We start from the raw sequence: 23726 nt of genomic DNA on the forward strand, positions 1-23726 counted from the left end.
TGGAACCAGTCTTGTTTAAAAAAACTGTTTTTGTTTTTTTTTTGAGAAAAAAAGGGTTTGTTGTTGGCAGGTCAGCTAGGGACATGCATTTCTTCATCCCAGATTCAGTGATGTGATGTAAAAGTACTAGTTAAAAAAAAAGGGAAAAAAAGGGAAAACACTTAAACGCCCCTTTAAATTAATTAGAAAAGTGTCACATCTCTGTCTGTCTGCTCCCTCTCACCTGGTCAGTCACACCCATGTCATTAGGGGAGCGTGAAGTTGGTTCAGTTTACGGATCCAGTTCTGTTTATGGATCCAGTTCCGTTTAAGGATACAGTTCCGTTTATGGAACCAGTTCCATTTACGGAACCAGTTTCATTTAAGGATCTCTGAACCAGTTTCATGTACGGAACCAGTTCCATTTAAGGATCATGGAACTAGTTTGGCTTCTGTAGGGCTTGGAGCTGCTCCAAACCTCAGTGAACCGGGAGACCAAGCCGCACCTCCACAGACCTCGGATCTAGTTCTGAGTAATGCCCTCCATCAGGTCCGACCCATAAATTAATATACATGTGCACTCTTCTGCTGTTCATATTTTCTGTAATGCTGGCGAATGTCATTTTGTTTGACTTCATTAATGCCAACCCAAACTCCCACATCGCCGCGTCGTGCAATGTGGGAGTTGGGGTTGGCATTAATGAAGTCAAATAAAATAAACAGCAGAGGCTTGGACCTGATGGAGGACATTACTCAGATCTAGATCCGAGGTCTGTGGAGGTGCAGCTTGGTCTCCCACTTCACTGCGGTTTAGAACACCTCCCAGCCCCACAGGAGCCGGGGCATTGAGGGCGGTAAGTGGGGCTTGGAGGTCTGACCACGGTTTGGTTCTTAGTTCTCTAAACCAAACTAGTTCCATGATCCTTAAATGGAACTGGTTCCTTAAACGGAACTGGTTCCGAGATCCTTAAATGGAACTGGTTCCATAAATGGAACTGGTTGTGAGAACCGAAAATGGAACTGGTACCGTAAATGGAATTGGATCCTTAAACAGAACTGGATCCATAAACAGAACTGGATCCGTAAACTGAACCAACTTCACGCTCCCTTAATGAGATGGGTGTGACTGACCAGGTGAGAGCAGACAGACAGAGATGTGACACTTTTCTAATTATTTAAAGGGGCGTTTAATTGTTTTCCCTTTTTTTTTTCTTTTTTTTTAACTAGTACTATTACATCACATCACTGAATCTGGGATGAAGAAATGCATGTCCCTAGCTGACCTGCCAACAACAAACCCTTATTTTCTCAAAAAAAAAAAAACAAAAAAAAAACAACAGTCATGAAGGATTTGGGTAACTTATCATGCAAATTTTTGTGTTTCTACTTTGTTCTTGTCCACATTGACAATAATGTGGTTGCCTGGCAGTAAGGAGAGACCTCTGACTGCCAAAAACACACCAGTCTGTTGTACATCAGAGATTCATGCAGGCTTTGTGCTTGTGCATCGAATTCCAGGCGTCCAGACCTGTCGACACATGAGGCCAGGGCAGCTGCCATCTCAGTTGCTATGGTTACACTCTGCGTGTGTTGCCATACGGGGGTCAGACTCATTCGTTTTCTCTAGAAGTGGGTGTGTGTGTTGGATGGGGTGTTTCTGAGAAATAACCACATGTGTCCTCTTACAGAGAAGTCAGGGTGGGTGCAAGCAGGAGGAAGTGGATTGTGTGTGAGGGGTTAAGTGATCGTTTGTGTGTGTGTGTGCGGATGTGTGATCAGATTTACTATGTCGCACTATACCATCAGCTTTCTTATCAATGAGCTTGTGCAGATGTGTGTGTCTGTGTATAATCAGTTGCCTGCTGTGTCAGGACAGATAAGTGAATCCCAACTGGCAATCAATGAAAACAGCAATACAGTGTTCATCCTCCAGTGTGCTATCAGTAGTTAACATACTGCAGTCCTCACACACACACACACACACACACACACACACACACACACACACACAACTGATTTTCTCTCTGTTTAAACAACGGTGGCTTACAGTTGCACTGAGAATGTTTTCCTGCTGCAGGAGGATGAAAATCAAGCAATTAGCTCATGATGCCATTATTATAGTCTTCCTGTTTCCAGATACTTTTGTATAAACTGTAACTTGATGTAAGTCAGTGGTTGGTTTTGCCTCAGGCTCTAAAATTTTTTTCAGATATCAAAGCATAGCTAACGAAAGTGTGAAATCAAAGGAATCAACTTAATATATTAATTCAGTGTGTTTGCTGAACAGTGTTGTACAGTGTCTTTTGGAATAAACTGAAACCAAAGTGCATTAACCTATTGCCTTAAAGGTATTGCCACTTTCCCAGTGCTAGCATCAACTTGACTTGTCTTGGCTTGGCAGGGTTTGGCTCAGTTTGGCCCCCAGCATTTTGACTTTCTGCACTGTAGGTATACTACCTCAATGCAGCTGGTCAGAGCAACACAGTGTGAATTCTTGTCACGTGGTCTTCAGCTATGAGTGAGCAAAGAATGGCAGAGGATAAAAATTAAAACAGCAATAATTTCCATAATAAAACATCATATTAAGATTTTTTCATGTGGGAGCGTAACTGTTTACTCTTAAAATCTGTGGTCAATTTATGAAAATAGGGTTAACTTGAAATTTTGCTCTACAGAGAAAATTTCCCACTTGCTTGGGTTTGTGCCTTATGTTGCAACATGATGACATATAAAGGTATCCATACTATAGTGAAAACTCTGTAGTATCCTACCAAAAGACCATTTTTGTTAGGTACTAATCACTGCATACCAGGAATCCAACAAGATCTGCAAATTTGGAGATCAGCGCCAAGGAGCTGTTCTGTCTTCATGCTGAGGAATATTGCATGTTTACATTCTGTCAAATCTTGCATGTTCTGTCTTTAACAATATTTGTGTGTCTGAATGAAGCCAGGAAGACCATTCACAGAAACATCTAAAATGACAGACAGGCTTTTTACAGTTAAATGAAAAAGTGGAGCCAAACTATCATGGTTATAGGAGCTGTCATTATTGCTTCTGTGAGGGGCCACAAAGTACAACCGCTGACAGAATCTCAACAGTGATCAGTAATTAAAGCTGTCAATCTGTGATGTTACATATCCCACCTCTGTCATTGAATGAATCCCCTTCTGTGTCAGCACATTTGCCCACTAGATGTAAAGACAGTGAACACATTGCAGTGCGTATGACTTGCGTCCAAAAATCTGAAGATATTTTCTTCATTTTAGGAAACATTTTAGGAAACTGGGCCCACAGTGCACACAGCAGGAACACACACTGCCCAAAGAATGTGCAGCAGGATGCTTTTTTACATGTTCCTGGCAAAGTTGTGGTTGTTTCCTTTGAGGACTACCACATACACTCACCACATGAAGGCTGTTTATCCCAGGAGGAATGCTGCTCAGCCGCCTGCCTCTTTTCCTCGTCCTTTTCTTCTGCAGCAGCTGACTGAGGTTAGACTGCGCTCATTTTCATTAAAATCCTTGAAGGAATAACTCCACCCAAAACCACTTAAGCCATTTAAATCCTGTCTGCTGGTGGTCTGCTTCAAATTTTCAGTGGTGTTTGGTGTTTGTGTCATATTCCTCTCTTTCCTGGCTGTGACGCCAGACCCAGATATTTCTTCTACCACTGCATAAAATGTCTTTCAAAAAGAACACAGTGAATGCATTCACTGTGCTGAAATCTAAACTTTTCCCCCCTTATTTCTCTTGTTTAAAACAATGGGTGGGTATCAGGGGTGAAGCACTGGAGGGGTTCAGGTCATACTTGGGTGATCGAACCTTCTGTGTCAGCCTTGGTGACTCAGTGTCCTCCTCTGCCCACCTCTCATGTGGGGTCTCACAGGGCTCAGTCTTAGGCCCTCTTCTTTTCTCTCTCTACCTTCCTTCCACTTGGGTCCATACTTAGGAAGCATGGCATTGCCTTCCACTGCTATGCAGATGACAGTCAGATATATGTCCCTCTCAAAAAGACAATTTTCCATATGTAGGGTATTAAGACAGAAAGTCCTGTAAATCCTTAGTCATCAGAAAATAACAAGATAGGCTAGTTGGTGTTGTTAAGCAGGGAGGTGGTTTCAGAAGTTATGGTAGAACAGGAAAGTTTGTGGACCAGGGTTGGAGTCTATTTTTGTGTATGTGTATTTAGGCTCCTCTCTCTTTGTCTTTCTTATTTTAGTCCTTCCAAATTCTTTTTCCATAACTCTAACTCTGAGAGTTTTTTTTTTAATGTTTACCATGTTGGTTTTATTACCTTGGCATTACTTAGACCTGCTTTGCAAAAACCTATGGTTGGAACTCAAAATGGGTCACAGAGAGTAAAACACCTAACAGTAATAGGATGGATGAAGTCATTTTCTGACGAAAAAGTAAAAACATATAAAATCATGAAGATAATGTAAAACTAAAACATGGAACAAAATAAAAAATAATAAATAAGAGCTGGTAACAAAAAACAAAATGTAACAAAATGTAAAAGATGAAACAGGACAAAAACCGTGTAAAGGTAAAAGATACAATAAGATGAAATGATGTAAAAGTAAATGAAGCAACAGATTTAACAGGGGTAACAACAAAAAGAATGATAGCTGGACAGATCATCTTTCAGACTACCCTGTTCATCAAAAGGTAAACTGTGGGACCCTGTGCTAAGTTGGAAGTGAGATGAGTATCTGAATACATGAACATTTCTGCCACATTACTTGAATTTTAGCCACCAAAATATTTTCAGTTTATCCTTGAGTTAAATGAACATTACCCAAACATTAACAAATTCTGTCAAACCATTCCTAAGATATGGTGTTTTCAACATATTGCAGATAATGGAGGGATACAAGTCATTCCTCATTGAGTTAGGAAAAACTCCAGATTTTGTAAAGCCCAGTTCAGATCAGAGCTTTGAAATGAGATGATTACTGCAGTTCCTTCTATTTGTGTCAGATATACTATTCATTTTGGAGTATCTCATCCCTATATATTTTTTCAGCTTTACTTTTCTCTCCTCTTATGATGAAAACTATCACTTTAGTTACAGTTACAGTTAATCTCCTCTCTCATCTTTTTCAGTTCTGTATTATAGGGGGTTCTTAAGTCTTTGTTTCTTAGCTTTATTGAAAAAAACCTTGTATAATTAAATGCATCCCTTCCTGCAGCACTAAGGCCATGTCCACACAAAACTGCATCTTTTCCTATCCAATTTTTTTCTTCGTCGTTTTCAAAAAAGTGCTCCGTAAACACAGTCATTTCAGGAAATGTCTGCGTTCACACAAAACCACTGAAAACGACTGAAAATGATGTAGTACAAATGCCAGGCCTGTGTGTGGCATTGTAATGCTCTTGCAACAAATGGAGAAGACATAAAGCATGCACATAAAGCTTGCACACTGTATACAAACCATAGACTACACAAGAACAACAACAACTCTCCATGGCAGATCCAAGAGCATGTAGTGAATATTGTTAGCTATGGTTGTTTGTTGCTCATTGTAACAAAAGAGTAGCTGAAGATTTTGATTCAATATTTCCAATAAGCTCAATAGCCATTGTAGCACAAGCACTACTCTGTAGTCTGCCATTTTGTTGTTGTTGTTGTGAAGTGGTGTCTTGCTTCCAGGGTGAAAGGTTAGATAGGTGGGGCTTTGACATCATCATTTTAGAAAAGTTGTGGTTTGGTCGTACAGACGAAGACGCACAACTGGCGTTTTCAAATTGATGCACTCTGGGACCTGGTTTCAAAAAGTTGTGGTTTCAGTGACTGAAAACACTGGTTTTGTGTGGACGAAAGGACTATCCAATACAAAACTTTTGCAAATACGACCGAAACCATCTTCGTATGGACAGGGCCTAACATTTAGATGAACTGTGTGTGTATCTGTCATTAAATACTTTGGTGAGCTCCTGTGGTGAAGCTGTGAGAGGTGTGATTTTGGAGGATGGAGAGAAAATGAGGAAGAGCCACTTCACCTCTGTGAACTAGGTCTTTAACAAAGTCATATTTCTCCAAAAGAATCTGACTGCGGTTGGACAAATTACTCCACCAGAGACTGTTAGCAGATGACAGCTCAGTGTCACTGCTTCAGGCAGTTACTTGACAGAGCATTTTTTTTTTTTTTAAATTTCAGTCAGCCATCTCACACCAGAATATTTATAGCAGTAACAAGGCACATTTAGGGCATTTTCATTATGTATACCCAAGTCCTTATCCAAGTATGTTGGACCCCAATGTCCACTTAATTTTATCAATGTGAATGCAAACGTTATGTGTGCAAGTACCATACCCAGGTCCAGCTGAGAAGGTAGTCCTGGGTATGGACTGCGTGGACTCCAGTATGGTATGTTGCAGTGTGAAAGCGATCCATGCCCAAGAACGGATGTGACCTAATCACCACTCCAGCAACGAAAGTGACTTAATCACCATGAGACCATAGACGGGGCTCCTGTTGTCTCTTGAAAAAGCCTCGTATCCGCGTGGCACAGGCTCGCCTTACTAACCAAACCACTCTGTGATATATCAGGGACAATGAAGGTCACTCTTCTTTACTTTGCCTGCATACCCTGCAGGTATTTCACTTGTAGTTATAGGGGATTGCTGAATAAATATGCTTGATGCTGGAACTTGGCATAGAATATGACAATGGATCCTTGTTACCATGGCTTTATTGCTTGCATCTGCAGATGGGACTAAGGACAGCACAATTGATACCCTACAGAAATTAATTCTACTGTTGCAGCAATTGGCACAAACCTCATGGGGGCATAGTGGTTAGCACGTCTGCCTCACAGCTGGAAAAGTCTGGGTTCAGTTTTCAGTTGGATTCAAAAAAATTAACACAAAGTATCACTGCTTGCCTGTATATCAAGTCAAATGTGACTTAAATACTACATTAAAATAAAAGCTAGTCTAAGTGAAGTTTTTTTTTTTTTTTTTTTTTAAGTGAGCCCCAAGTGTAAAATGCATCTCAAGCCAAGTCACAAGACACAGGTCCCTAACAGGAGAGGAATAGAATAGAATAGAATAGAATAGAATAGAATAGAATAGAATAGAATAGAATAGAATAGAATAGAATGCTCTTTATTGTCATTATACATTATACATTGTACAACGAAATTGGGGGAGCTTCTTCATATCAGTGCAACAAATATTAAAAGGGCTTAGAAAGGAAGGGCTTAGATGCATCTTCACTGTATCAAAAATATACAGTACCTGTATATTGAAGTATATATGTACTTGGGAAATCAAAAATGAGATAATCACTTGAATATCCTAATCTGACTCAAGGAGTTTCACACCCAAGGAATTAAAAATGGAAAAGTAAAAGATTCATCACATTCCTGTTTAACTCCTAGAATAGAATAGAATAGAATAGAATAGAATAGAATAGAATAGAATAGAAGTAGGTTATTTACACTGGCTGTCTTAGGCTGTATTGTCTACAAACATGGACATTTTAGAGGGCCAGCATGGGGAAACTAATTTAACAATAATTTTAGGTCACTTTTTAACTTTTAAAAGTATAAATACTATAGCCTCTTTAAAACTGAAATAATCAGTGGAGTTAAAGGATGATGATGGTTATCTGACTATATAGCTGAAGAGAGGCCCCTGAAACATGCAGAGCATGGGTAGCTATCTCCACACCACACAACACACCTGCACAAACTTGAAATTAGAAAATTAAGAAACTATAGTAAACTATGGCCTGAGGGAAAGGATCCCTTGAAGGCTGCTCACAAGACTTAACTCTGGAGTTTGAACTGTGGCTTAAATTCGGCAGAACAGTTCTTGCAAAGCAATTAGGAGTAGTTGCATGGAGACTATACAAAGTATTTTACAAACTGCCAGAATGAGATGCAGCAGCCAAACTTGGTGTTCCTCGGGCTGAGATGTGTAACTGTCGTCTCAAACAACACAAAACATAGATGGAAGCTGTAGGGATGATGATAGAACGTGAATGTACCACACAGGGAAAGAATGTGGTCGAAGCTGCCCTCATGTTTACTAAAAATACCTGATCATATATAATGATATGCTCAATACACAGTGCTGTGCCGAGTCTTAGGCCATTAGGGTTGTTATTTTCCCAAAGTTAAAATGACCAAACATGCCATTCTACAATGCAATCATATATGGGAAATATGTACACCATTAAAAAGATTCAAGAAAAAAGCCTCTACAGACCAAAGTGTCAAGCATATCATAGTTGTATTAGTAGTTTCAGCAATCTCCTTAGATGTTTTCTTTGCTTGATACTGATGCATGTCAATAATTTGACCCTTCTGAAACAGATGGACATCTTCTATACAACCACAGGAGGTGTCTTCTGACACAGTTGTTTAAGGAATGAGAAACTACTCAGTGCATAAGTTAGGGTTAAGGAACTTGTTGCCAGCTGCAACATGACCACCCATGCAGTAATTATCCAATGGGAGGAATTTACCCATTTGCTTAGTTAAATCCAGGTAGTGACTTGTTTTTGGCCTGGCGTACATGCTGATGCAGTGAATATTCTGGATTGACCAATCCACATTCATCATGACTTCAGCCCATTTGGAACATTGGCGTAAGGTGGCTCAAGAAATAGTATCTGGTAGTGGTCCCTGCCAAGTTGACACTGATCCAGCTAATACCAGCAGTGGAAAAGGAGCATTAGATCTGATTTCATGTCTTTTAAATACTTTGCAAATATCTCCAGTAATTTTCCTATTGTATCTTATCAAAGAGACAAAAGAATACATTTGTAATCAATTACAACCCCGCAAAACCATAAAAAAAAGTGAACTGTTTTGCACAGGACTGTACATCAGGAACAAGTACAGAAAGTGCTTTTAAAAAGAGTAAAATAACAGCACCAAAACTGGCAGGCAGCTAATGAAAGGACATGAAACATAAAATGTTCTATATGTCACAGATTTCACTTTTGTAAAAAACCTACTCGAGACCAGTGTTGTATAAAGTACTGGAAGTCAAGCTTGAGTAGAAGTACAGGTACCCTACCAAAAAATGACATTGGTAGAAGTCCAAGTCACCAACTGAAATACTACTCAAGTTAAAGTCTTTAAGTATCTAGTATTTATTGTACTTAAATATATCAAGTAATCTACAATTAAATGTACTCAGGTAATGAAAGCAAAAGTACAAGTAGATGTTAATAACAACCAGTGGTGTAGTCTGGTTTATTCTAGTGGGTATACTCAGATTTTTCCCCTCCCAGCGTCGTACACCCCTGTCCTAGAGCAACAGCTACCCTGCAGCACCCCTCCCAGAGCAGCAGCTGCTCCAAAACAGCCCCATACAAGAACCACCACGCTCATTAACTCATAAAGTATGCATCCACACATAATTGAGATCATGAAAGACTGGTTATGTATTATCTAAATGTAGATGTATTGTAAGCAACATAAGATGTATAACAGTCATTAACAGCTGGACAAGACCAATAAGTTTCAAATAAAGAAGTATGCTCCTCAGATGTAGACACCCTTTTCTCTGTAAGGATGCCAGTTGATTTTGTTGCACTGTAGATAGCACAACCTGGAGGTAAACAAAAACATCAGTAATTAACATTATAATACAAGTGGTCCTTTTTGTGTCCATATTAGCATTAAAACCTGCTGAACAGGGCCAAAACCTGTTAACCCATAAAGACCCAGCGCTACTTTTATGTCAGTTCTCAAATGACATTTTCTCTATATCTAACCTTTCCTAAGTGATTTATCACCATTCATTTATAATATTATCTTCTGTATTTTGTATTTTATCAGTGTAAATCAGGTATTTTCCAATATTTGATTTACTGATCATGTAGATTTCATAAAAGTTCAGATTAAAGTTGGTTATTATATCAAAAACAGAGAAAACTGAAGAAAAATTGACTTTTTCAGTAAAATATATCATTAACTGAACATAAACCAAGTGTCTCCATCCAGTATCATGGTTTTACTAGTGAATCAATGTTGTAGAAGATGACAGTGTTTCCACAGTAACTTCGGAGCCTCTGAACGTCCAAATGGGTCATATCTGATGACCATGAAAAGATGAATAATTGTATTTTACACCAATTATTTACATGTATTGATAGGATTAATGTGTCAACAGTTATTAATCAGTAGATCAGTAGATGGTTTGGTTGGTGATGGATGTTTGGGTCTTTATAGGTTAATGAACTTTTTATAATATTCAGCCATGGCGAAGAAAATAGACAAATGGAGGCAAAAATTCCACTCTTTCAATAGCTCGAATTATGTGACTATATCTAACCTATCAGTTAGTCATTTAATGGTGTACATGGTGTCTTAATTAATGGCCCTTTAAGATGACAATGAATTGATTTCATTTTTTTGATTACCAATTTTATGAATGAATTATACTAACATTTGAATATAGCATTAACTTTGTACATTTAAATTGTTTCTATCAGTTTTAAATGATGTCTAGTATTTAGCTAACTTTCTGTTTCTCCACTCTAAGGATGCCTGCTTTTAAATTCCCTCGTCTGACTCTCCTCAAGGCTGGTCAGGTCCAATTCTCATCTACACACACACACACACACACACACACACACACACACACACACACACACACACATACAGAGCTGCAGCAGCCGTACCTCCTTCATTTCAACCAAACCACCAGTTAGCTAGATTTAGATATAATTCAATGTGCCTATCGCTTGCTGTTCCAATTGTGGTTACTGTACGAAGTAGTGTCAGCAGGCTCCCCTTCCCTACCATCAGGTAAAGCTGCTGTGCATGGCCTTATATTGGATTCTTTAGTAAAGAAAGCGCAGATACAGGAAACAAATGTGTAAAACACTGTTGGACCAATTCAAGTAGTTGACTCAAGCCCACCATACACATTCACTGATTCCTTATTAGTTAACATCGGGTCCATGTCACACCTGACAGAAGCCCCTATGGTCCAAAAGTTTCTGCTTTGTAACAGAGCAGGCACATTTATGAACAGGAAAGTGGAAGTATGACATAAAACTGTTCTGATACCTATCTTTGCGCAATTTTCAGTGGTTATACCGAAATTTGGGACCTATTCTACTGGCGTATACCTGCGTATCACATAGACTACACCACTGGTAACAACCAAAGGCAGTCAGAATTTGGAATATTGTGCTGCTGCTCACAACAACAGCTTGGCGACAGGTTGAGTGTGGACTGTCATTTGCACTTGAGCATTACGTGATTAGGCCCGATGACAAATCAGTTTCCTGACTTTGTTGCAGTTACCAGTAATCTCAGTGGTAAAAACACCAAATTTCCTTTGATTTACTTTTTGTAATGCATAACGATACTGTGCATTAAAAATGTATAGGAGCAGAAGTATGCAATGTAGATAGGAAAAGTAGTGAAGTAAACAGATTGAAATATAATCAGTTAAGTACAAATTCTCCCAAAACATACTTGAGTAGTGAAGTATTAGTACTTCCTTACTATACAACACTGCTCATCTGAGACTCATCTGAAACATGTAATGAAACCAGAAAATTTAGTTTTCTGGAAAGTTAAACCATTAAAACAATGAGACGTCTGATATAAATCATATTAAGGGAACCCCCCCCCCACCCCCCTTTCAGGCAATGTCTAATTTTGAGGCTAGAGCATTTAATTACCACGCTGAAATCAATTTATGGCCAGCTTTGATTTCACAGTGACCTGCATTGAGAGTTTCAGTGTTTTGATCACTTAAACTGGCTTATATAAGACCTGTTTGGGGTGAGGGATCGATGTGAAACACTTTGGGAATCCCACAGTCAGCCAGTTAGTCAGAAATTAAACCAGTGAGTCACTATGCCAGGCAGGAGGTTTAGTATTCAGAGCTGAAACCAGGCCAGTCAGTCAGTCTGCCAGTCGGCCTGTAGGTGGCATATTAACCCATTTATTCGCTTCCAGATCCTCTTGAGTCTGAGTGTGTGTTCACTGCTGCTATTACAGAATGTTCTTTCTGCTGTGATGCTGCGATCCACCCCACATCAGCTGCTACACACAAAAAAACCTTGTCCCAGAGATTTGCATAAAAAAAAAACAGGATTATGCTTTGCCATTTCTAATTCATCTCTTTTTTTTCAAATATGGAGTGAATTTACTACTTAAATGAGTCAATAGGGGTGCAATGCTGCAGAATAGATGCAAAAAAATGTCCATAAATACCAATAAACAAACAAACAAAAAAAGCTATTTATCTGAATGTATGAACATGCATGTGTAACAGCTAGTTTCTAAATAGACTCTGTGCATCTTAATGAAGAAGATTATTAAACAGGTGATGAATTATCTAAGAAATATTTTTTGATTAACCATGATTATGTCTATAGCGTACATACTGCATTTATTATTCACCACATGACAACTGGATGGATGTGCCCTTGTTAAATCTAGTGAATTATGCATTAAACCGGGCTGTGCATTCATCTAAAAATCACATGGACTGTATATGATAATGTTTATGGACGGTTTGAAGAACGAAGGCTCCAGTTACAAGATTTCTTCGGAGTACTGCTGAGAACTCACGTGAACAGAGGCTGCCTCGCCCCCTGATTGGCTGAGAAGCGTGCACGTGTACCGGCGAATCCGTCCATTATGTAACGTGCGGTGCATAGGAGGAACAACATGGGGTGTAGGACGGAGGGCTGCTGCAGCGTGAGTGGGGATGTTTAAAGTTCATTCATCTCAGTGCAGCATGTCACCCACTTCCACCCAGTGTGCATTTAAATATTTAAAATTAGTCTAAATCTACGTTGAGAGTCCCTGAATTCTTTAAAAGTTAGTGTCATTATAATGTATAAGACCAGAAAGATGTAGATGTAGATGATGCACCTGTGTGCCTTTTCTGCATGTTTGTGGTAGAAATTGTTTCATTAATTCAGCTTCCAGGTTCTTCTGTAGTGTTTTTTTAAATTAATGTTAGACATTTTCATGTAAAATCTACATCTCTTTCGTTCAGCATCTAAGAGAAATGCAAATGAGCAAATTATCAAAGTGCAGTTTAATTGGACGTGTGCACATATATAAAGACAGGTTGTAGTAGTCATAAGAGGAGGAGGGCATAAACATATAGTGAAACACCTTGGCAAGAGTTGGAATTCGAGTACAACGTGGCTCTGGAAATATTTGATCCGGTCTGTCTCCGTCAATGTTGTACACTGAAAGGTAGAGGTGAAGTATGCACCCATGGAGCTGAAGCATGCCATTAAAATACCAATCCAACATACTGTACCCACAACATTCCCCATTAATGACTGACAAAGTTTAGTTTCTGCCGCCATGACTCAGAAACGCATCAGATTAAACCGACCCTAAAGGCACCACGAGTGCTGCACTTTTACTTATTGCAAACATGCATTTAGATACGCTTGAGGGTTGTCGTCATTCTTCAGGGTTCGGAGAAACATTTCGGGGTGAGACAGGTAGACAGACAAGTAGCTAGACACCCGGCTTCTCCGCACAATCCACGTGTGTTTGTCCCAACTTTTACCCGCCACCATTTTCCTGGAATCCTATCCTGAATGGTATCATTCCGCGGCCGAGACAACATAGATCCGAACTTCACGGTGAAAATACTCCCAGTTGCGGTCACCGTCGGCTGTTCCGCTTGGACTCGATTGCATCGTCGACTGACAGCCGTTATATAGGCGGTATGTTCGGTCGTCGTTAACGACACTTAGTCGGTTTTAAAGTTTTGGCGCGATTTTGGCTGGTGCGGAGGGACACTGGCGAGACGTTGGTATATAATGTACGCGGCCTTAGTCGGCCACACCTACTCTGTCTGATAGTAGCGGAGAAGGAGAGACTAGACCGCACCATGCTGCCCTGCTCGAACTTAAATTACACACGCAGAAAATTAGTCTCCAACAGGCGTTTGTAGCTCGTTCTCTCTTTGTATGGACTTTGAATCGGATATCGGATATCTCTGACTTGTCGTGACATTTTCCCATACGTCTTGATTTGTTTTTCTTGCATAAGGACAGTTGAAGGTAAGTGAACCGCTGGTTACCGGTACAGCCGGGGTACCAAATGTTCCAAAACACATGGAGCCTTTAAACACTGTTTTCGTTTCACCCAGTTTATGGTTTGTGTCTCGTTAAGATGCTAAATGAAGTGTTTCAGAGTGGTTTTCACGTGGAGAGCCGGCATCGGTCTCATCCACGAGTGGTTTAAATGACCCCGAGAGTGCATTCACCTTTGGAGCATTTAAGGACTTTGAGCTTAGTTGCTGACTTGGGCCAGGGGTGGTTTGCACGTGTGTCGTTTTCAGAGCATTTATAGAAAACCAGATATATTCATTTGGCTGTTAAGTCCGTGTATATAAGTCTGAAGTCTATACCGAAGAATGAACATTTTCATTGACTCATATTTAACTCTTGTACAGTTTTTAGATTGTCGCAGTTGGGATAGTTCTAGTGAAAGCCTTGCATTCACTTGCATAAACAGTCTGCCAGTGTGTCGGATCCCACGAAAACCCCTTTAACGGCCCGTGTTTACTGTCTTGTCACGGCTCAGACTGGTTTGTATGTAGGTTTTTGGCTCAGGTTTCCCAGACTGATGGTAAAGAAAGGCAGCCTTTAAGTCCAGAACAGTGTCTACACCGCACACACTGCTGCTTTGTTCTCCAACAGAGGCTGCTATACACGCATACCATAAGAGCCCATAGAAGTCATATACATGTCTCTAATCAAATGGATGGATGCCCTCTGCCCAGTTTCAAACTTGAGACTGATTTTATTTTTGTTCTTTTGGAGCCTTGTCTGAGTAGCAGGCTCATTAAATTTAAGGTTTTCTATATGTTCTGACTAGTTTGTGTCTTTTAAGTGTGAAATCTCACTGATTGTTTGATATTACCCAGGCTTTGTGGTGAGCAAAGAAGACATGAAAAGTGTCTTGTATAATGTTGGGTCATTATGTGTTAAACAGCAGCAGAGGTTTTAGGTGTTGAGTGACAAAGAGGAGAGGGGGTAAAAAGTACTGTAGGAGCCATCCCTGCTTTTGATGCTTTGTTTTTTATGTCAGCAGGCAGCCGGTCTCTGTTATGTAGTGTGTTTTATTAACTTTCTCTGAAGGAGAAATGCAGGTCGTGGAAAGGGGTGTTGAATTTCTGGCCCCATCTTCCCCAGCTGTTTCTATGATGTCATGGAGTGAGGGGGGGGTGTCTTTGGGGTGATTTACGGACCTCTGGTGGAGCTGTAGGTGGGGCCACAGTGATGTAAACACAGATAAAAGGTGACATACTGCTGGTTGGGGCTCAGTTTAGTGAAACTGGTTGAGACTTTCACTACATGTGGTGGTGCTACTGATGGGATTTACCCTGTTGGGTCACTGTGACTTGATGCTGCTTTAAACACACTACGGGCTCAGCTTGTCTGGATTTAAGCTTTATATTCTTAACTACCTCTCTGATTTGTGTTATTTTTCTTCTGGTTTTCATCTCAGATTCTACAGGCAAACATGTTGCAAAGCTTCGCTCAGTCACAGGACTGGCTGTACTCTGAGCCACTGCTCTTTGATGATGAATTCTGTCAGAGTTTGATGAAGGACCTCCAGTCGTTGCCAACTCCTCCTCAGTCTCCTCCAATGAAGGCAGGGTTGGGCAGTAGCAAACCGCTGTCCAAGGAAGACCAGCTCAGTTATGTTTCAGACATCCTGCTAGAGGACCATGATATGCAGCTCAACTGGAACTGCGACTTCTTCCACTCAGATGGACCTGAGAAAGAGGGCGATGGAGGGCAGCCCTGCTCCCCTCTGGAGGAGAGTGGTGAGGACTGCCTGTGGAGGGTGTTGGCTGACAAGACCCTGGAGGAGAGACTGGTCTCGTCCATGCTCAGCTCCAGCCCGCTGTTGTCTGACATCGACACCAGCATCTTTGAGGAGATCGCTGGATCCACACTGGATTGTCAGAACCTGATGGACACACAGGAGCCCAGTGAGGCCACATCAGACTATGGTTCAACTGGAGGTGAACTGTCCACCTACTCATCCAGTGACTCTGGTGAGTTCAAACTCCATCTTCAAATTTTACTTTGAATTTTCATTGAAGTTTCAATCAAGTATTTTTAGATGTTTTTTTTTTTTTTTTTTTTGACAGTTAGAGATGTATTGGTGTCTGACTTTTAACAACTACTACTCTGTTATTGTGAAGCTTATCAGCACAAACTCTCCTCACCCTCAATGGTATTTCATTGATAATTCACTGTTAATATTTAGCAGCACTATGCCCAAACTGTTTTTTACACTTGGCTTATCAGGAAGGCAGCCACCTTCCTGTGAACCGCCAAAGCTTTATGACTGGAAGCCATGTGGGTGGGTTTTGAGCTACTGACTGACATGAGCAGAAAGGTTTTAAGAGGGATAATTGACTCTTAGGGTGTGTGTTTGTGTATCTCTTTATGTGTGTGAATGACTCATGTGTTCAGATCCATTAGCCCTTAATGAGTCATTTAGCTGACTCCAGCCCTCGGGCAGCTAACTGTAAACTAGACAGGAAGTGGCAGACCAATTCATGCTTTGCCTGCTGCTGAAATATGATGGAAGTTTAAAGTATTGCGTTTTTTGTAAATATTTTACTTAATTTAAGTGTATTATAGTTTCTCGGCCTCTATTTGGACGTAAAACACTGTAAAGCTCTCAAGTGAACAATTTAGCTGTAACTACTGTTTATAAATTGAATTGTTACTGTAATCTAAAGTGGCTTCACATGTTTACAGAGCTGTAGTTTGCAAACAGTTTTAAGCTTCTGTACCTTGATGTCTGTGTGTCCACATGACATATCGTGTGCAGTGTCCACACTTGTGTTTATGTTGTAACTCCTTCACAGTGCGTCCAGAGGGTCTCTAACATTTCTCTTCTTCTCTTAAACAGAAGAGGAGATTGATGTGGTAACAGTGGTGCGTTGCCCCTCCAGCCCCTCCACCCTGCTCTCACTGTCTGACCTGTCAGCCCGTCAGAAGAAGCAGCAGCAGGAGGAGGAAGAGGAGCAGCAGCGTACTCTTCAGCGGCATCACTTTGAGATCCAGCTGCAGCACAACTACGCCGCGCCGTGCCCTGCCTCACCCCCACCTTCGTCTGCTTCATCCACCTCCTCATCCTCATCTAACAAACGGTCGAGGGGCAGCGATGGCTACTCGCGCTTCCATCACTCGTCTCGTGGCTTGTCATCATCGTCCTCACGATATAGCCAGCACTCATCCCGGAACTTGACAGAGACCGAGGATGAGGAGGAACGACGGCGGACGCACAACGTAATGGAGCGGCAACGACGCAATGAGCTGAAGAACTGCTTCATGCGCCTGCGAGACAATGTGCCCGAGCTGTCACATAATGACAAGGCCTCAAAAGTCGTGATCTTGAAGAAGGCTAGGGACTGCATCTACAGCCTGGAGGAGGATGGCCACAGACTGCAAGCCAAGAGGGACAAACTCAGAGTGAGACAGGAGGAGCTAAAAGCCCGACTTGCTCAGCTCCGCAGCTAATAGGTAGATGAGGACGCTGAAGCTTCAGGTGGGGGGGGGGGGTGCAAGGGAGGACACTTTGTACAAAGACAGAGGGATGGGCAGGGTTTAAAGATGGTGTGTCATGCTGAAAACAGCGCACAAAGTAGATATTTCAAATACTATTTGGTAACTGCAGGTTAACTGTCACAAAGCTGCATCTGTTGCCATGGACATACACACACACACACACACACACACTCATTGCCTCAGTCGATCATTCTCATGCCTTGACTGCTGACTGTTGTAGAGTGTGGGAAGCTGGTTTTTAAGGGACAGAATAAGGAGATAGCTTTTTGTTTTTCTTTTGGCTGAATGCACACATGATGATGTGTTCTTGTTTGTTTTAGAGTTAAGGATGCAAGTAACTGGAAACCGGCAGCTCAGTAGTCACATGAAACTTGAATAATGTGGATTCAGGATGTCTTTGAGCCATACTAACCAACCAGTGATCCCTCTGCTCTGAAGTGATTTGATCACCCTTGACTCAGAACTGGCCCAGTCCTCATGTACTTTAGTTCCAGTTCTGATAGTTTTATATAATCAGGATGAGGTCGTTCAGTGTGCATTCTGGCCTTAGGCACACCCTTAGGCCCAACACCACTCTGTTATCAGCCAACATGTGTTAATAACGATACAGTAGCGACCAAGTTTAATATTGTAGCGTTAAAAAGGCTCAGGTCACCACCAGCTCACTTGCCTCATAGTATGTATGGGTGTCTGAAACACTTTTATCTTTGATAATAAATGTCAAATGCCAAATGGAGCCATATTAAACAGCATTCAGGGTTGGAGGAAACTGAACTGGAAGGTGAACTGGGCCACCAGCCGAGCTGCCGTAGCAAATTAGCCAAAGTCTTTCTGTGCTCACACAATGGCATTGAGGCTATAAAAAACCTCTGGATATTATTAAAACCTCTCTGTCTGAACATGTTAAGGTTAAAGGTTCTGATTGGAGGAGACTGCTACCAGCAGCAGTACTGTGACCTTTAGTTCTGTCACTCAGTGATGACTGCTGTGCTTTGTGTAAAACTGTATCATCAGACCATTACTCCTGTGGACATACTCGTTCATCAGTGGCCCTCAAAAAGTCAAGACCGAGACGGAAATGAAAACAATATTGTTCTTGGTGTCTGTGAAACATTAACTAATGGAAATTGAGAACATTGTTTAGTTTTCTGAGATGGAAAAGAAGATAAATTTGCTATGGACACAACTTTTTGCAGGATAAATCTAAATTAAATTATGTATTAACATAAATTAGAGCCACTGACTCTAACATTCCCCTGTTTTTTTTTTTTTTTCCCAAGCTGAACAGCCTTCATTTGTGCTTATTTGGGGCAAGCTATAATTCCTCATAAGGGGCATTCAATGGCTTCAAAAAAAGTTCTGTAGGACAGTAAAAACTGGCTGCATGTCTTAAGGAGTAACCTGTTTCATGTCAGTCAGGGTATTCTTGGACCTTGCAGGTGACTTTGGGCTGGATCTGAAGTTTGAAATATCACTGGGGTTTGATGATAAATTGAAATGCCATTTTTATTCTAAATGTTGTTATCCAATACTGTTCACCATTAATGTGCTGTTTATATTGAAAGGCACAAGTGGCAAATGTTGTTTGTGTCTGATGTCTTAAGTGCAACCTGTTTTGTATAAGATAAGTTCTTCCTCCTCCAGGCTGATGTACTTGAACAGACCCTGGTTTGTAGGAATTGAGTTTTTTTGTTTGTTTTTTTTTTTACTGTAAAAAAAAAAAAAAAAAAAAACCTGCTCTGCCTTGAAATGAATTCTGTTCAGGACTCCTTTCCTTAACTGTTCGACCGCCGTCTGGTTAAAACCTCATATTACTCTACTTTTTTCAGGGAAGCACCAGCCATGTGTATTTCTTTTCTCTCCAGCTTCTCACTTTTTTAAATTTTCCTCTCATAAAACAAATTACAGCCTTTTACAGTAAAGACTTGTGGTTTGAACCAGGCGGCAGGAATGACATGTCATTTGTTTCTTCACATGATGAAACCTACCTCCACCTGGCTGCAGTCTGGCCTATAATGTTTGTTTCTTTTGGGGTTTGATATTGTACAGTTTTTTATGTAAATATTTTTGTTATTGTATCATAAATTATTTTAGTCATTTTTTTCTTTGTTTATTTGAGTTTAAGGATTATGAATTTTGCCAAGCAGCACTTTTTTAAAAATGCAATTAAAAAAATTATTGCGAGCTGGGAATTGTCTAGTTTTAATTAGAAATATACACAACACATGACTTATATGGGAACATATGAAAAGTACAGCAAGATTATAAGTAATGCAGGAAATGAAGTACTTAGGGGTTTTTTTTTTTTTGTTTTTTTTTTTTATAAATGTCCATATTGATCAACCAGGAAACAAGTGTAAGTCAAATAATGAGAACTGAACATTTTTAGAACAGTTAAAATATCTATCTATCTGTCTATCTAATCTACAGACCAGTGGACAACAGCAAAGTTTAATATGACTCCCATGGTGCATTCCATCACAAAATATCCAATAACAAAGTTTAAATGAAGATGAAACTGTGAAAACTGTTTTTCAGTTCTACTGAATAACTGGTGACATGCTTTTTTAAAAAAAAAATAAGGATACATGTCTGAATGCCCTTTATTACTGTTTTCCTTAATCATGCCAAAGCAGAGGCAGAAATTAATTTTTTAGCATCAGTTATCAGTTATCCCTGGGGTAAGGGGAAGAGGAGAAAGAGCAATGAAACAACAACGAGGAGTAATTTGGGAACATCCATATGTGTACCTGTCTACCAGGTTCTATTTGGATTGTATCATGAGGTGTTGTCAGTGAGAAACATGGAGGCAGGCTGAATACAAGCATCCCAGAAAACATGGTCAATGTATACAGGCTTCTAGGAACTTGAAGAATCAAGTGCTTTGCACAACTTGGGATTTGAATTTGTTCAAAGAAAAAACACAGCACAGTGAAAGCGACAGCTGATCAGTGTCTGAGGTCATCACTGTAACATTCAGTATGTAAAAGTGGACGTGCTTCATCCTGTTGCTGTGATACATCACCACCATATTGGATCAAGACTGGCCCTTTAAATGTGTGGAAGCAGCATTTTTCCTATATTTACATTTCTGAACCAACTTCAAGAGTCATTTTTACATTGAGGTTTAGGATCTATGTGATGTCAAAGAGTTTGTCAAAATTTTACCGACAACCCGGGTCTGGATAAGTGGACGAAGAAAAGTACGAGTACGAGACAAATATTACAAAACACAATACAGATTCTTTAAGAACATGGGAAACTAAACTAAAAACAAAAAAGAGCAGCTTGATTTAAAAGTCCTGGTGCATTTGCATATAAAATGTATACGCGTTTCCATGTATCTGTGTATCAGCAGCTAGTCATGGAGGTAGATGTGGGAAGCAGCATTTGGAGAAAGTTCAGATTTCAGATGGCTTTAGTAAAAAAATGTATTGTGGTTTTTGCCTGGATGCTCTTGAATCTCCTTCTAAATGGCAGGAATATGAAGAGATAAGAAAAGATAGTATGAGAAAGGTGTGGGGAAATATGTCAGACCATCTACGAGGTAGCAACGATGGACCAGTAGCTGAGCTCAGTTGCTCATCTCTGTGGTCATATACAGTAGTCTTCAGTTAGAACTCCATTAGTATTGATAATTGTAAGTTTTCATGCATTCCTACCATTCAGACCTGCAAGACAGCCAATAAAAACATTGGACAACTCAAGACTATTATTAAGTGAAATACTGAACTGATGATGTGATTTGAAACATCTAATGTTTCAAATAGTTTCCAACATTTCAGTAGTTAGTAAAGTAGTCGTGGTACTTAAACGTATGTGTGCTTGAAAGTGAAATAAAAATAAGGTGAAAAGGCTTATGTCAATGTGATGTTCATTCTTAACTACCTTCATATAAGATTGTGCTAAGAAATTAACAAGATTTACACAGACTTGATCAATCAAGGTGTGTTGCCCACCCTCTGTGTTGCTTTTGATTAACAAACAACAACGGTAAAATACAACATCAGCTCAAGTGAACTTTACAGGTCAGACAATCGGCCCATGGAGTCATTATTTAAACAAACAAAAACTTTTGTTTTTACCATTGTGAAAGAGCTGAGAGCAAACAAACAGAAGAAGATATCCTGTTGAAAGTGATGTCCTTGCGTCTCACTACAGAAACCCAGGCAATCCGACGTCTCTTTGTTATGTCCTCCATCTGCTGCCCATAACTCGTTTTCAAGGTGAGAAAACCGAAAAAATCGTATCCCACGGTTGAATTTTTGACAGTTCAAATTACTGGTATGGAGCCTTTCACACAACACCAGTGACCCATTTTTCAAGCAAGAAGGAAAGATCCAAGCTAAGGTATGTTTAGTCCACGCTGAAGTGTTTTAACCCACCAAAATGGTGGAATGATCCCAAAATGCATTGCAGTTTTGCGGATGTGACATCACCTGTCACCTCAAATTCATGAGAAAATCATTCAAAGGTGTAAAAATAACATTCCTCAGAAACTGGATATTACAGCCTATATTTCTGTGTAATGGACAAAAGCCTAAGCTGAGGAGCCATTATATCTGATTAGTCAGACATCATTGCAATGTAATTTATCTAGAGATAGAGCTGTATAAGCTTAGGATCACAGTGGTAAACCTTCATCAAACATTGCAATGTGTATTTGCAGGGTGCAATTTGTAAAAAAAAAAAAAAAATCGGGGGTGGGGTGGTGGTTATTACCTCCGCCAAGGAGGTTATGTTTTTGCCAGGGTTTGTTTGTTTGTTTGTCTGTCCGTTAGTGTGCAGCATAACTCAAAAAGTTATGGACAGATTTGGATGAAATTTTCAGGGTTTGTTGGAAATGGGATAAGGAAGAAATGATTAAATTTTGGTGGTGATCGGGGGTGGGGGGGCCCACGGGGGGGGGCACTGATCAGCCTTGGCGGAGGTCTGCACTCTCCGAGTGCTTCTAGTTTAATCATAAAAACAACAAGCAATCAGCAGGCCTAATTCTTTTTTAAGTTAACAGTTGGCCATACTACATGTCCAACAGTTGAACATTCATCTTTAATGCAAACTAAAAATACATACAACATTCAATTTCCTGGAACAGCCACACCTGCAATGTGGGAAGTGGCCTAACAAAGTTTCAAGACCATGGATAAGGGCCGATCACACAAATTTGGTAGAGGATTTATGGCAAACGGGCAGCTCATTCAGACTGTAAAACGAAACATAAAACCTAATAAGTTGCAGTTGAACAACTACACTGGCGCCTGCAGGTGTATGTCTGTATTAGTGATGCACAGATCAGCAGGTTATCTGCGGGTCGAGATGGGGCTAATCAAAAAAATTTCACTTTCAGACACAGAGAGAGACACTGACATATACAGAAAGAAATAGGTAAGGTATACAATGTATTTATGTTTACAGGGATGTTCACAAATTCCGAGACTGCTGAAAGTTTGGTTCAGGTTACAGTTAAGGCTCCCACAGAGTCGGGTGCACTGTGTGCATATTGTGAACGGCGCAGACTCTGCATCTGCCTCGAGTAGGTGTGAACGTCCACGGAGTCAAGTACGTTCGACTCTGTGGGGCCTTTAGTGCCAGTAATGTACGCTATACGTGTAAGAAAACTCCGTCCCAACCTGCCTGTTATTACCTCTGCCAAGGAGGTTATGTTTTTGCCAGGGTTTGTTTGTTTGTTTGTTTGTCTGTCTGTCTGTCCGTTAGTGTGCAACATAACTCAAAAAGTTATGGACAGATTTGGATGAAATTTTCAGGGTTTGTTGGAAATGGGATACGGAAGAAATGATTAAATTTTGGTGGTGATCGGGGGTGGGGGGGGCCACGGGAGGGCCCATGTCCAACAAACCCTGAAAATTTCATCAAAATCTGTCCATAACTTTTTGAGTTATGTTGCACACTAACGGACAGACAAACAGAACAGACAGACAGACAAACAAACAAACAAACCATGGCAAAAACATAACCTCCATGGCGTGGGGGGGCCCACAGGGGCGGCCACTGATCAGCGGCGGCGGAGGTCTGCGCTCTCCGAGTGCTTCTAGTTACCTCCGCCAAGGAGGTTATGTTTTTGCCAGGGTTTGTTTGTTTGTCTGTTTGTTTGTTTGTTTGTTTGTCTGTCCGTTAGTGTGCAACATAACTCAAAAAGTTATGGACAGATTTGGATGAAATTTTCAGG

The 23726-nt window shown here is 40.4% G+C and overlaps 1 protein-coding gene across 1 annotated transcript; it reads left to right on the forward strand.

Annotated features, from left to right (window-relative positions):
* Positions 1-13773: 13773 nt before the first annotated feature.
* Positions 13774-19723, forward strand: mych (myelocytomatosis oncogene homolog). The gene is made up of 3 exons (XM_030135360.1): positions 13774-14002; positions 15456-16011; positions 16881-19723. The coding sequence occupies exons 2-3, from the start codon at positions 15471-15473 to the stop codon at positions 17489-17491; spliced, it is 1152 nt and encodes a 383-aa protein (XP_029991220.1). The 5' UTR covers positions 13774-14002; positions 15456-15470; the 3' UTR covers positions 17492-19723.
* The last annotated feature ends 4003 nt before the right edge of the window (positions 19724-23726 follow it).

Source organism: Sphaeramia orbicularis, chromosome 5 (genome assembly GCF_902148855.1).
Source record: "Sphaeramia orbicularis chromosome 5, fSphaOr1.1, whole genome shotgun sequence".
NCBI lineage: Eukaryota > Metazoa > Chordata > Actinopteri > Kurtiformes > Apogonidae > Sphaeramia > Sphaeramia orbicularis.

Excerpts from the sequence above, each read along its gene's own strand:
- mych (XM_030135360.1), top strand. The coding sequence starts at position 15,471 with ATGTTGCAAAGCTTCGCTCAGTCACAGGACTGGCTGTACTCTGAGCCA. Across the intron at positions 16,012-16,880 it reads CTACTCATCCAGTGACTCTG|AAGAGGAGATTGATGTGGTA; the intron begins GTGAGTTCAAAC and ends TCTCTTAAACAG.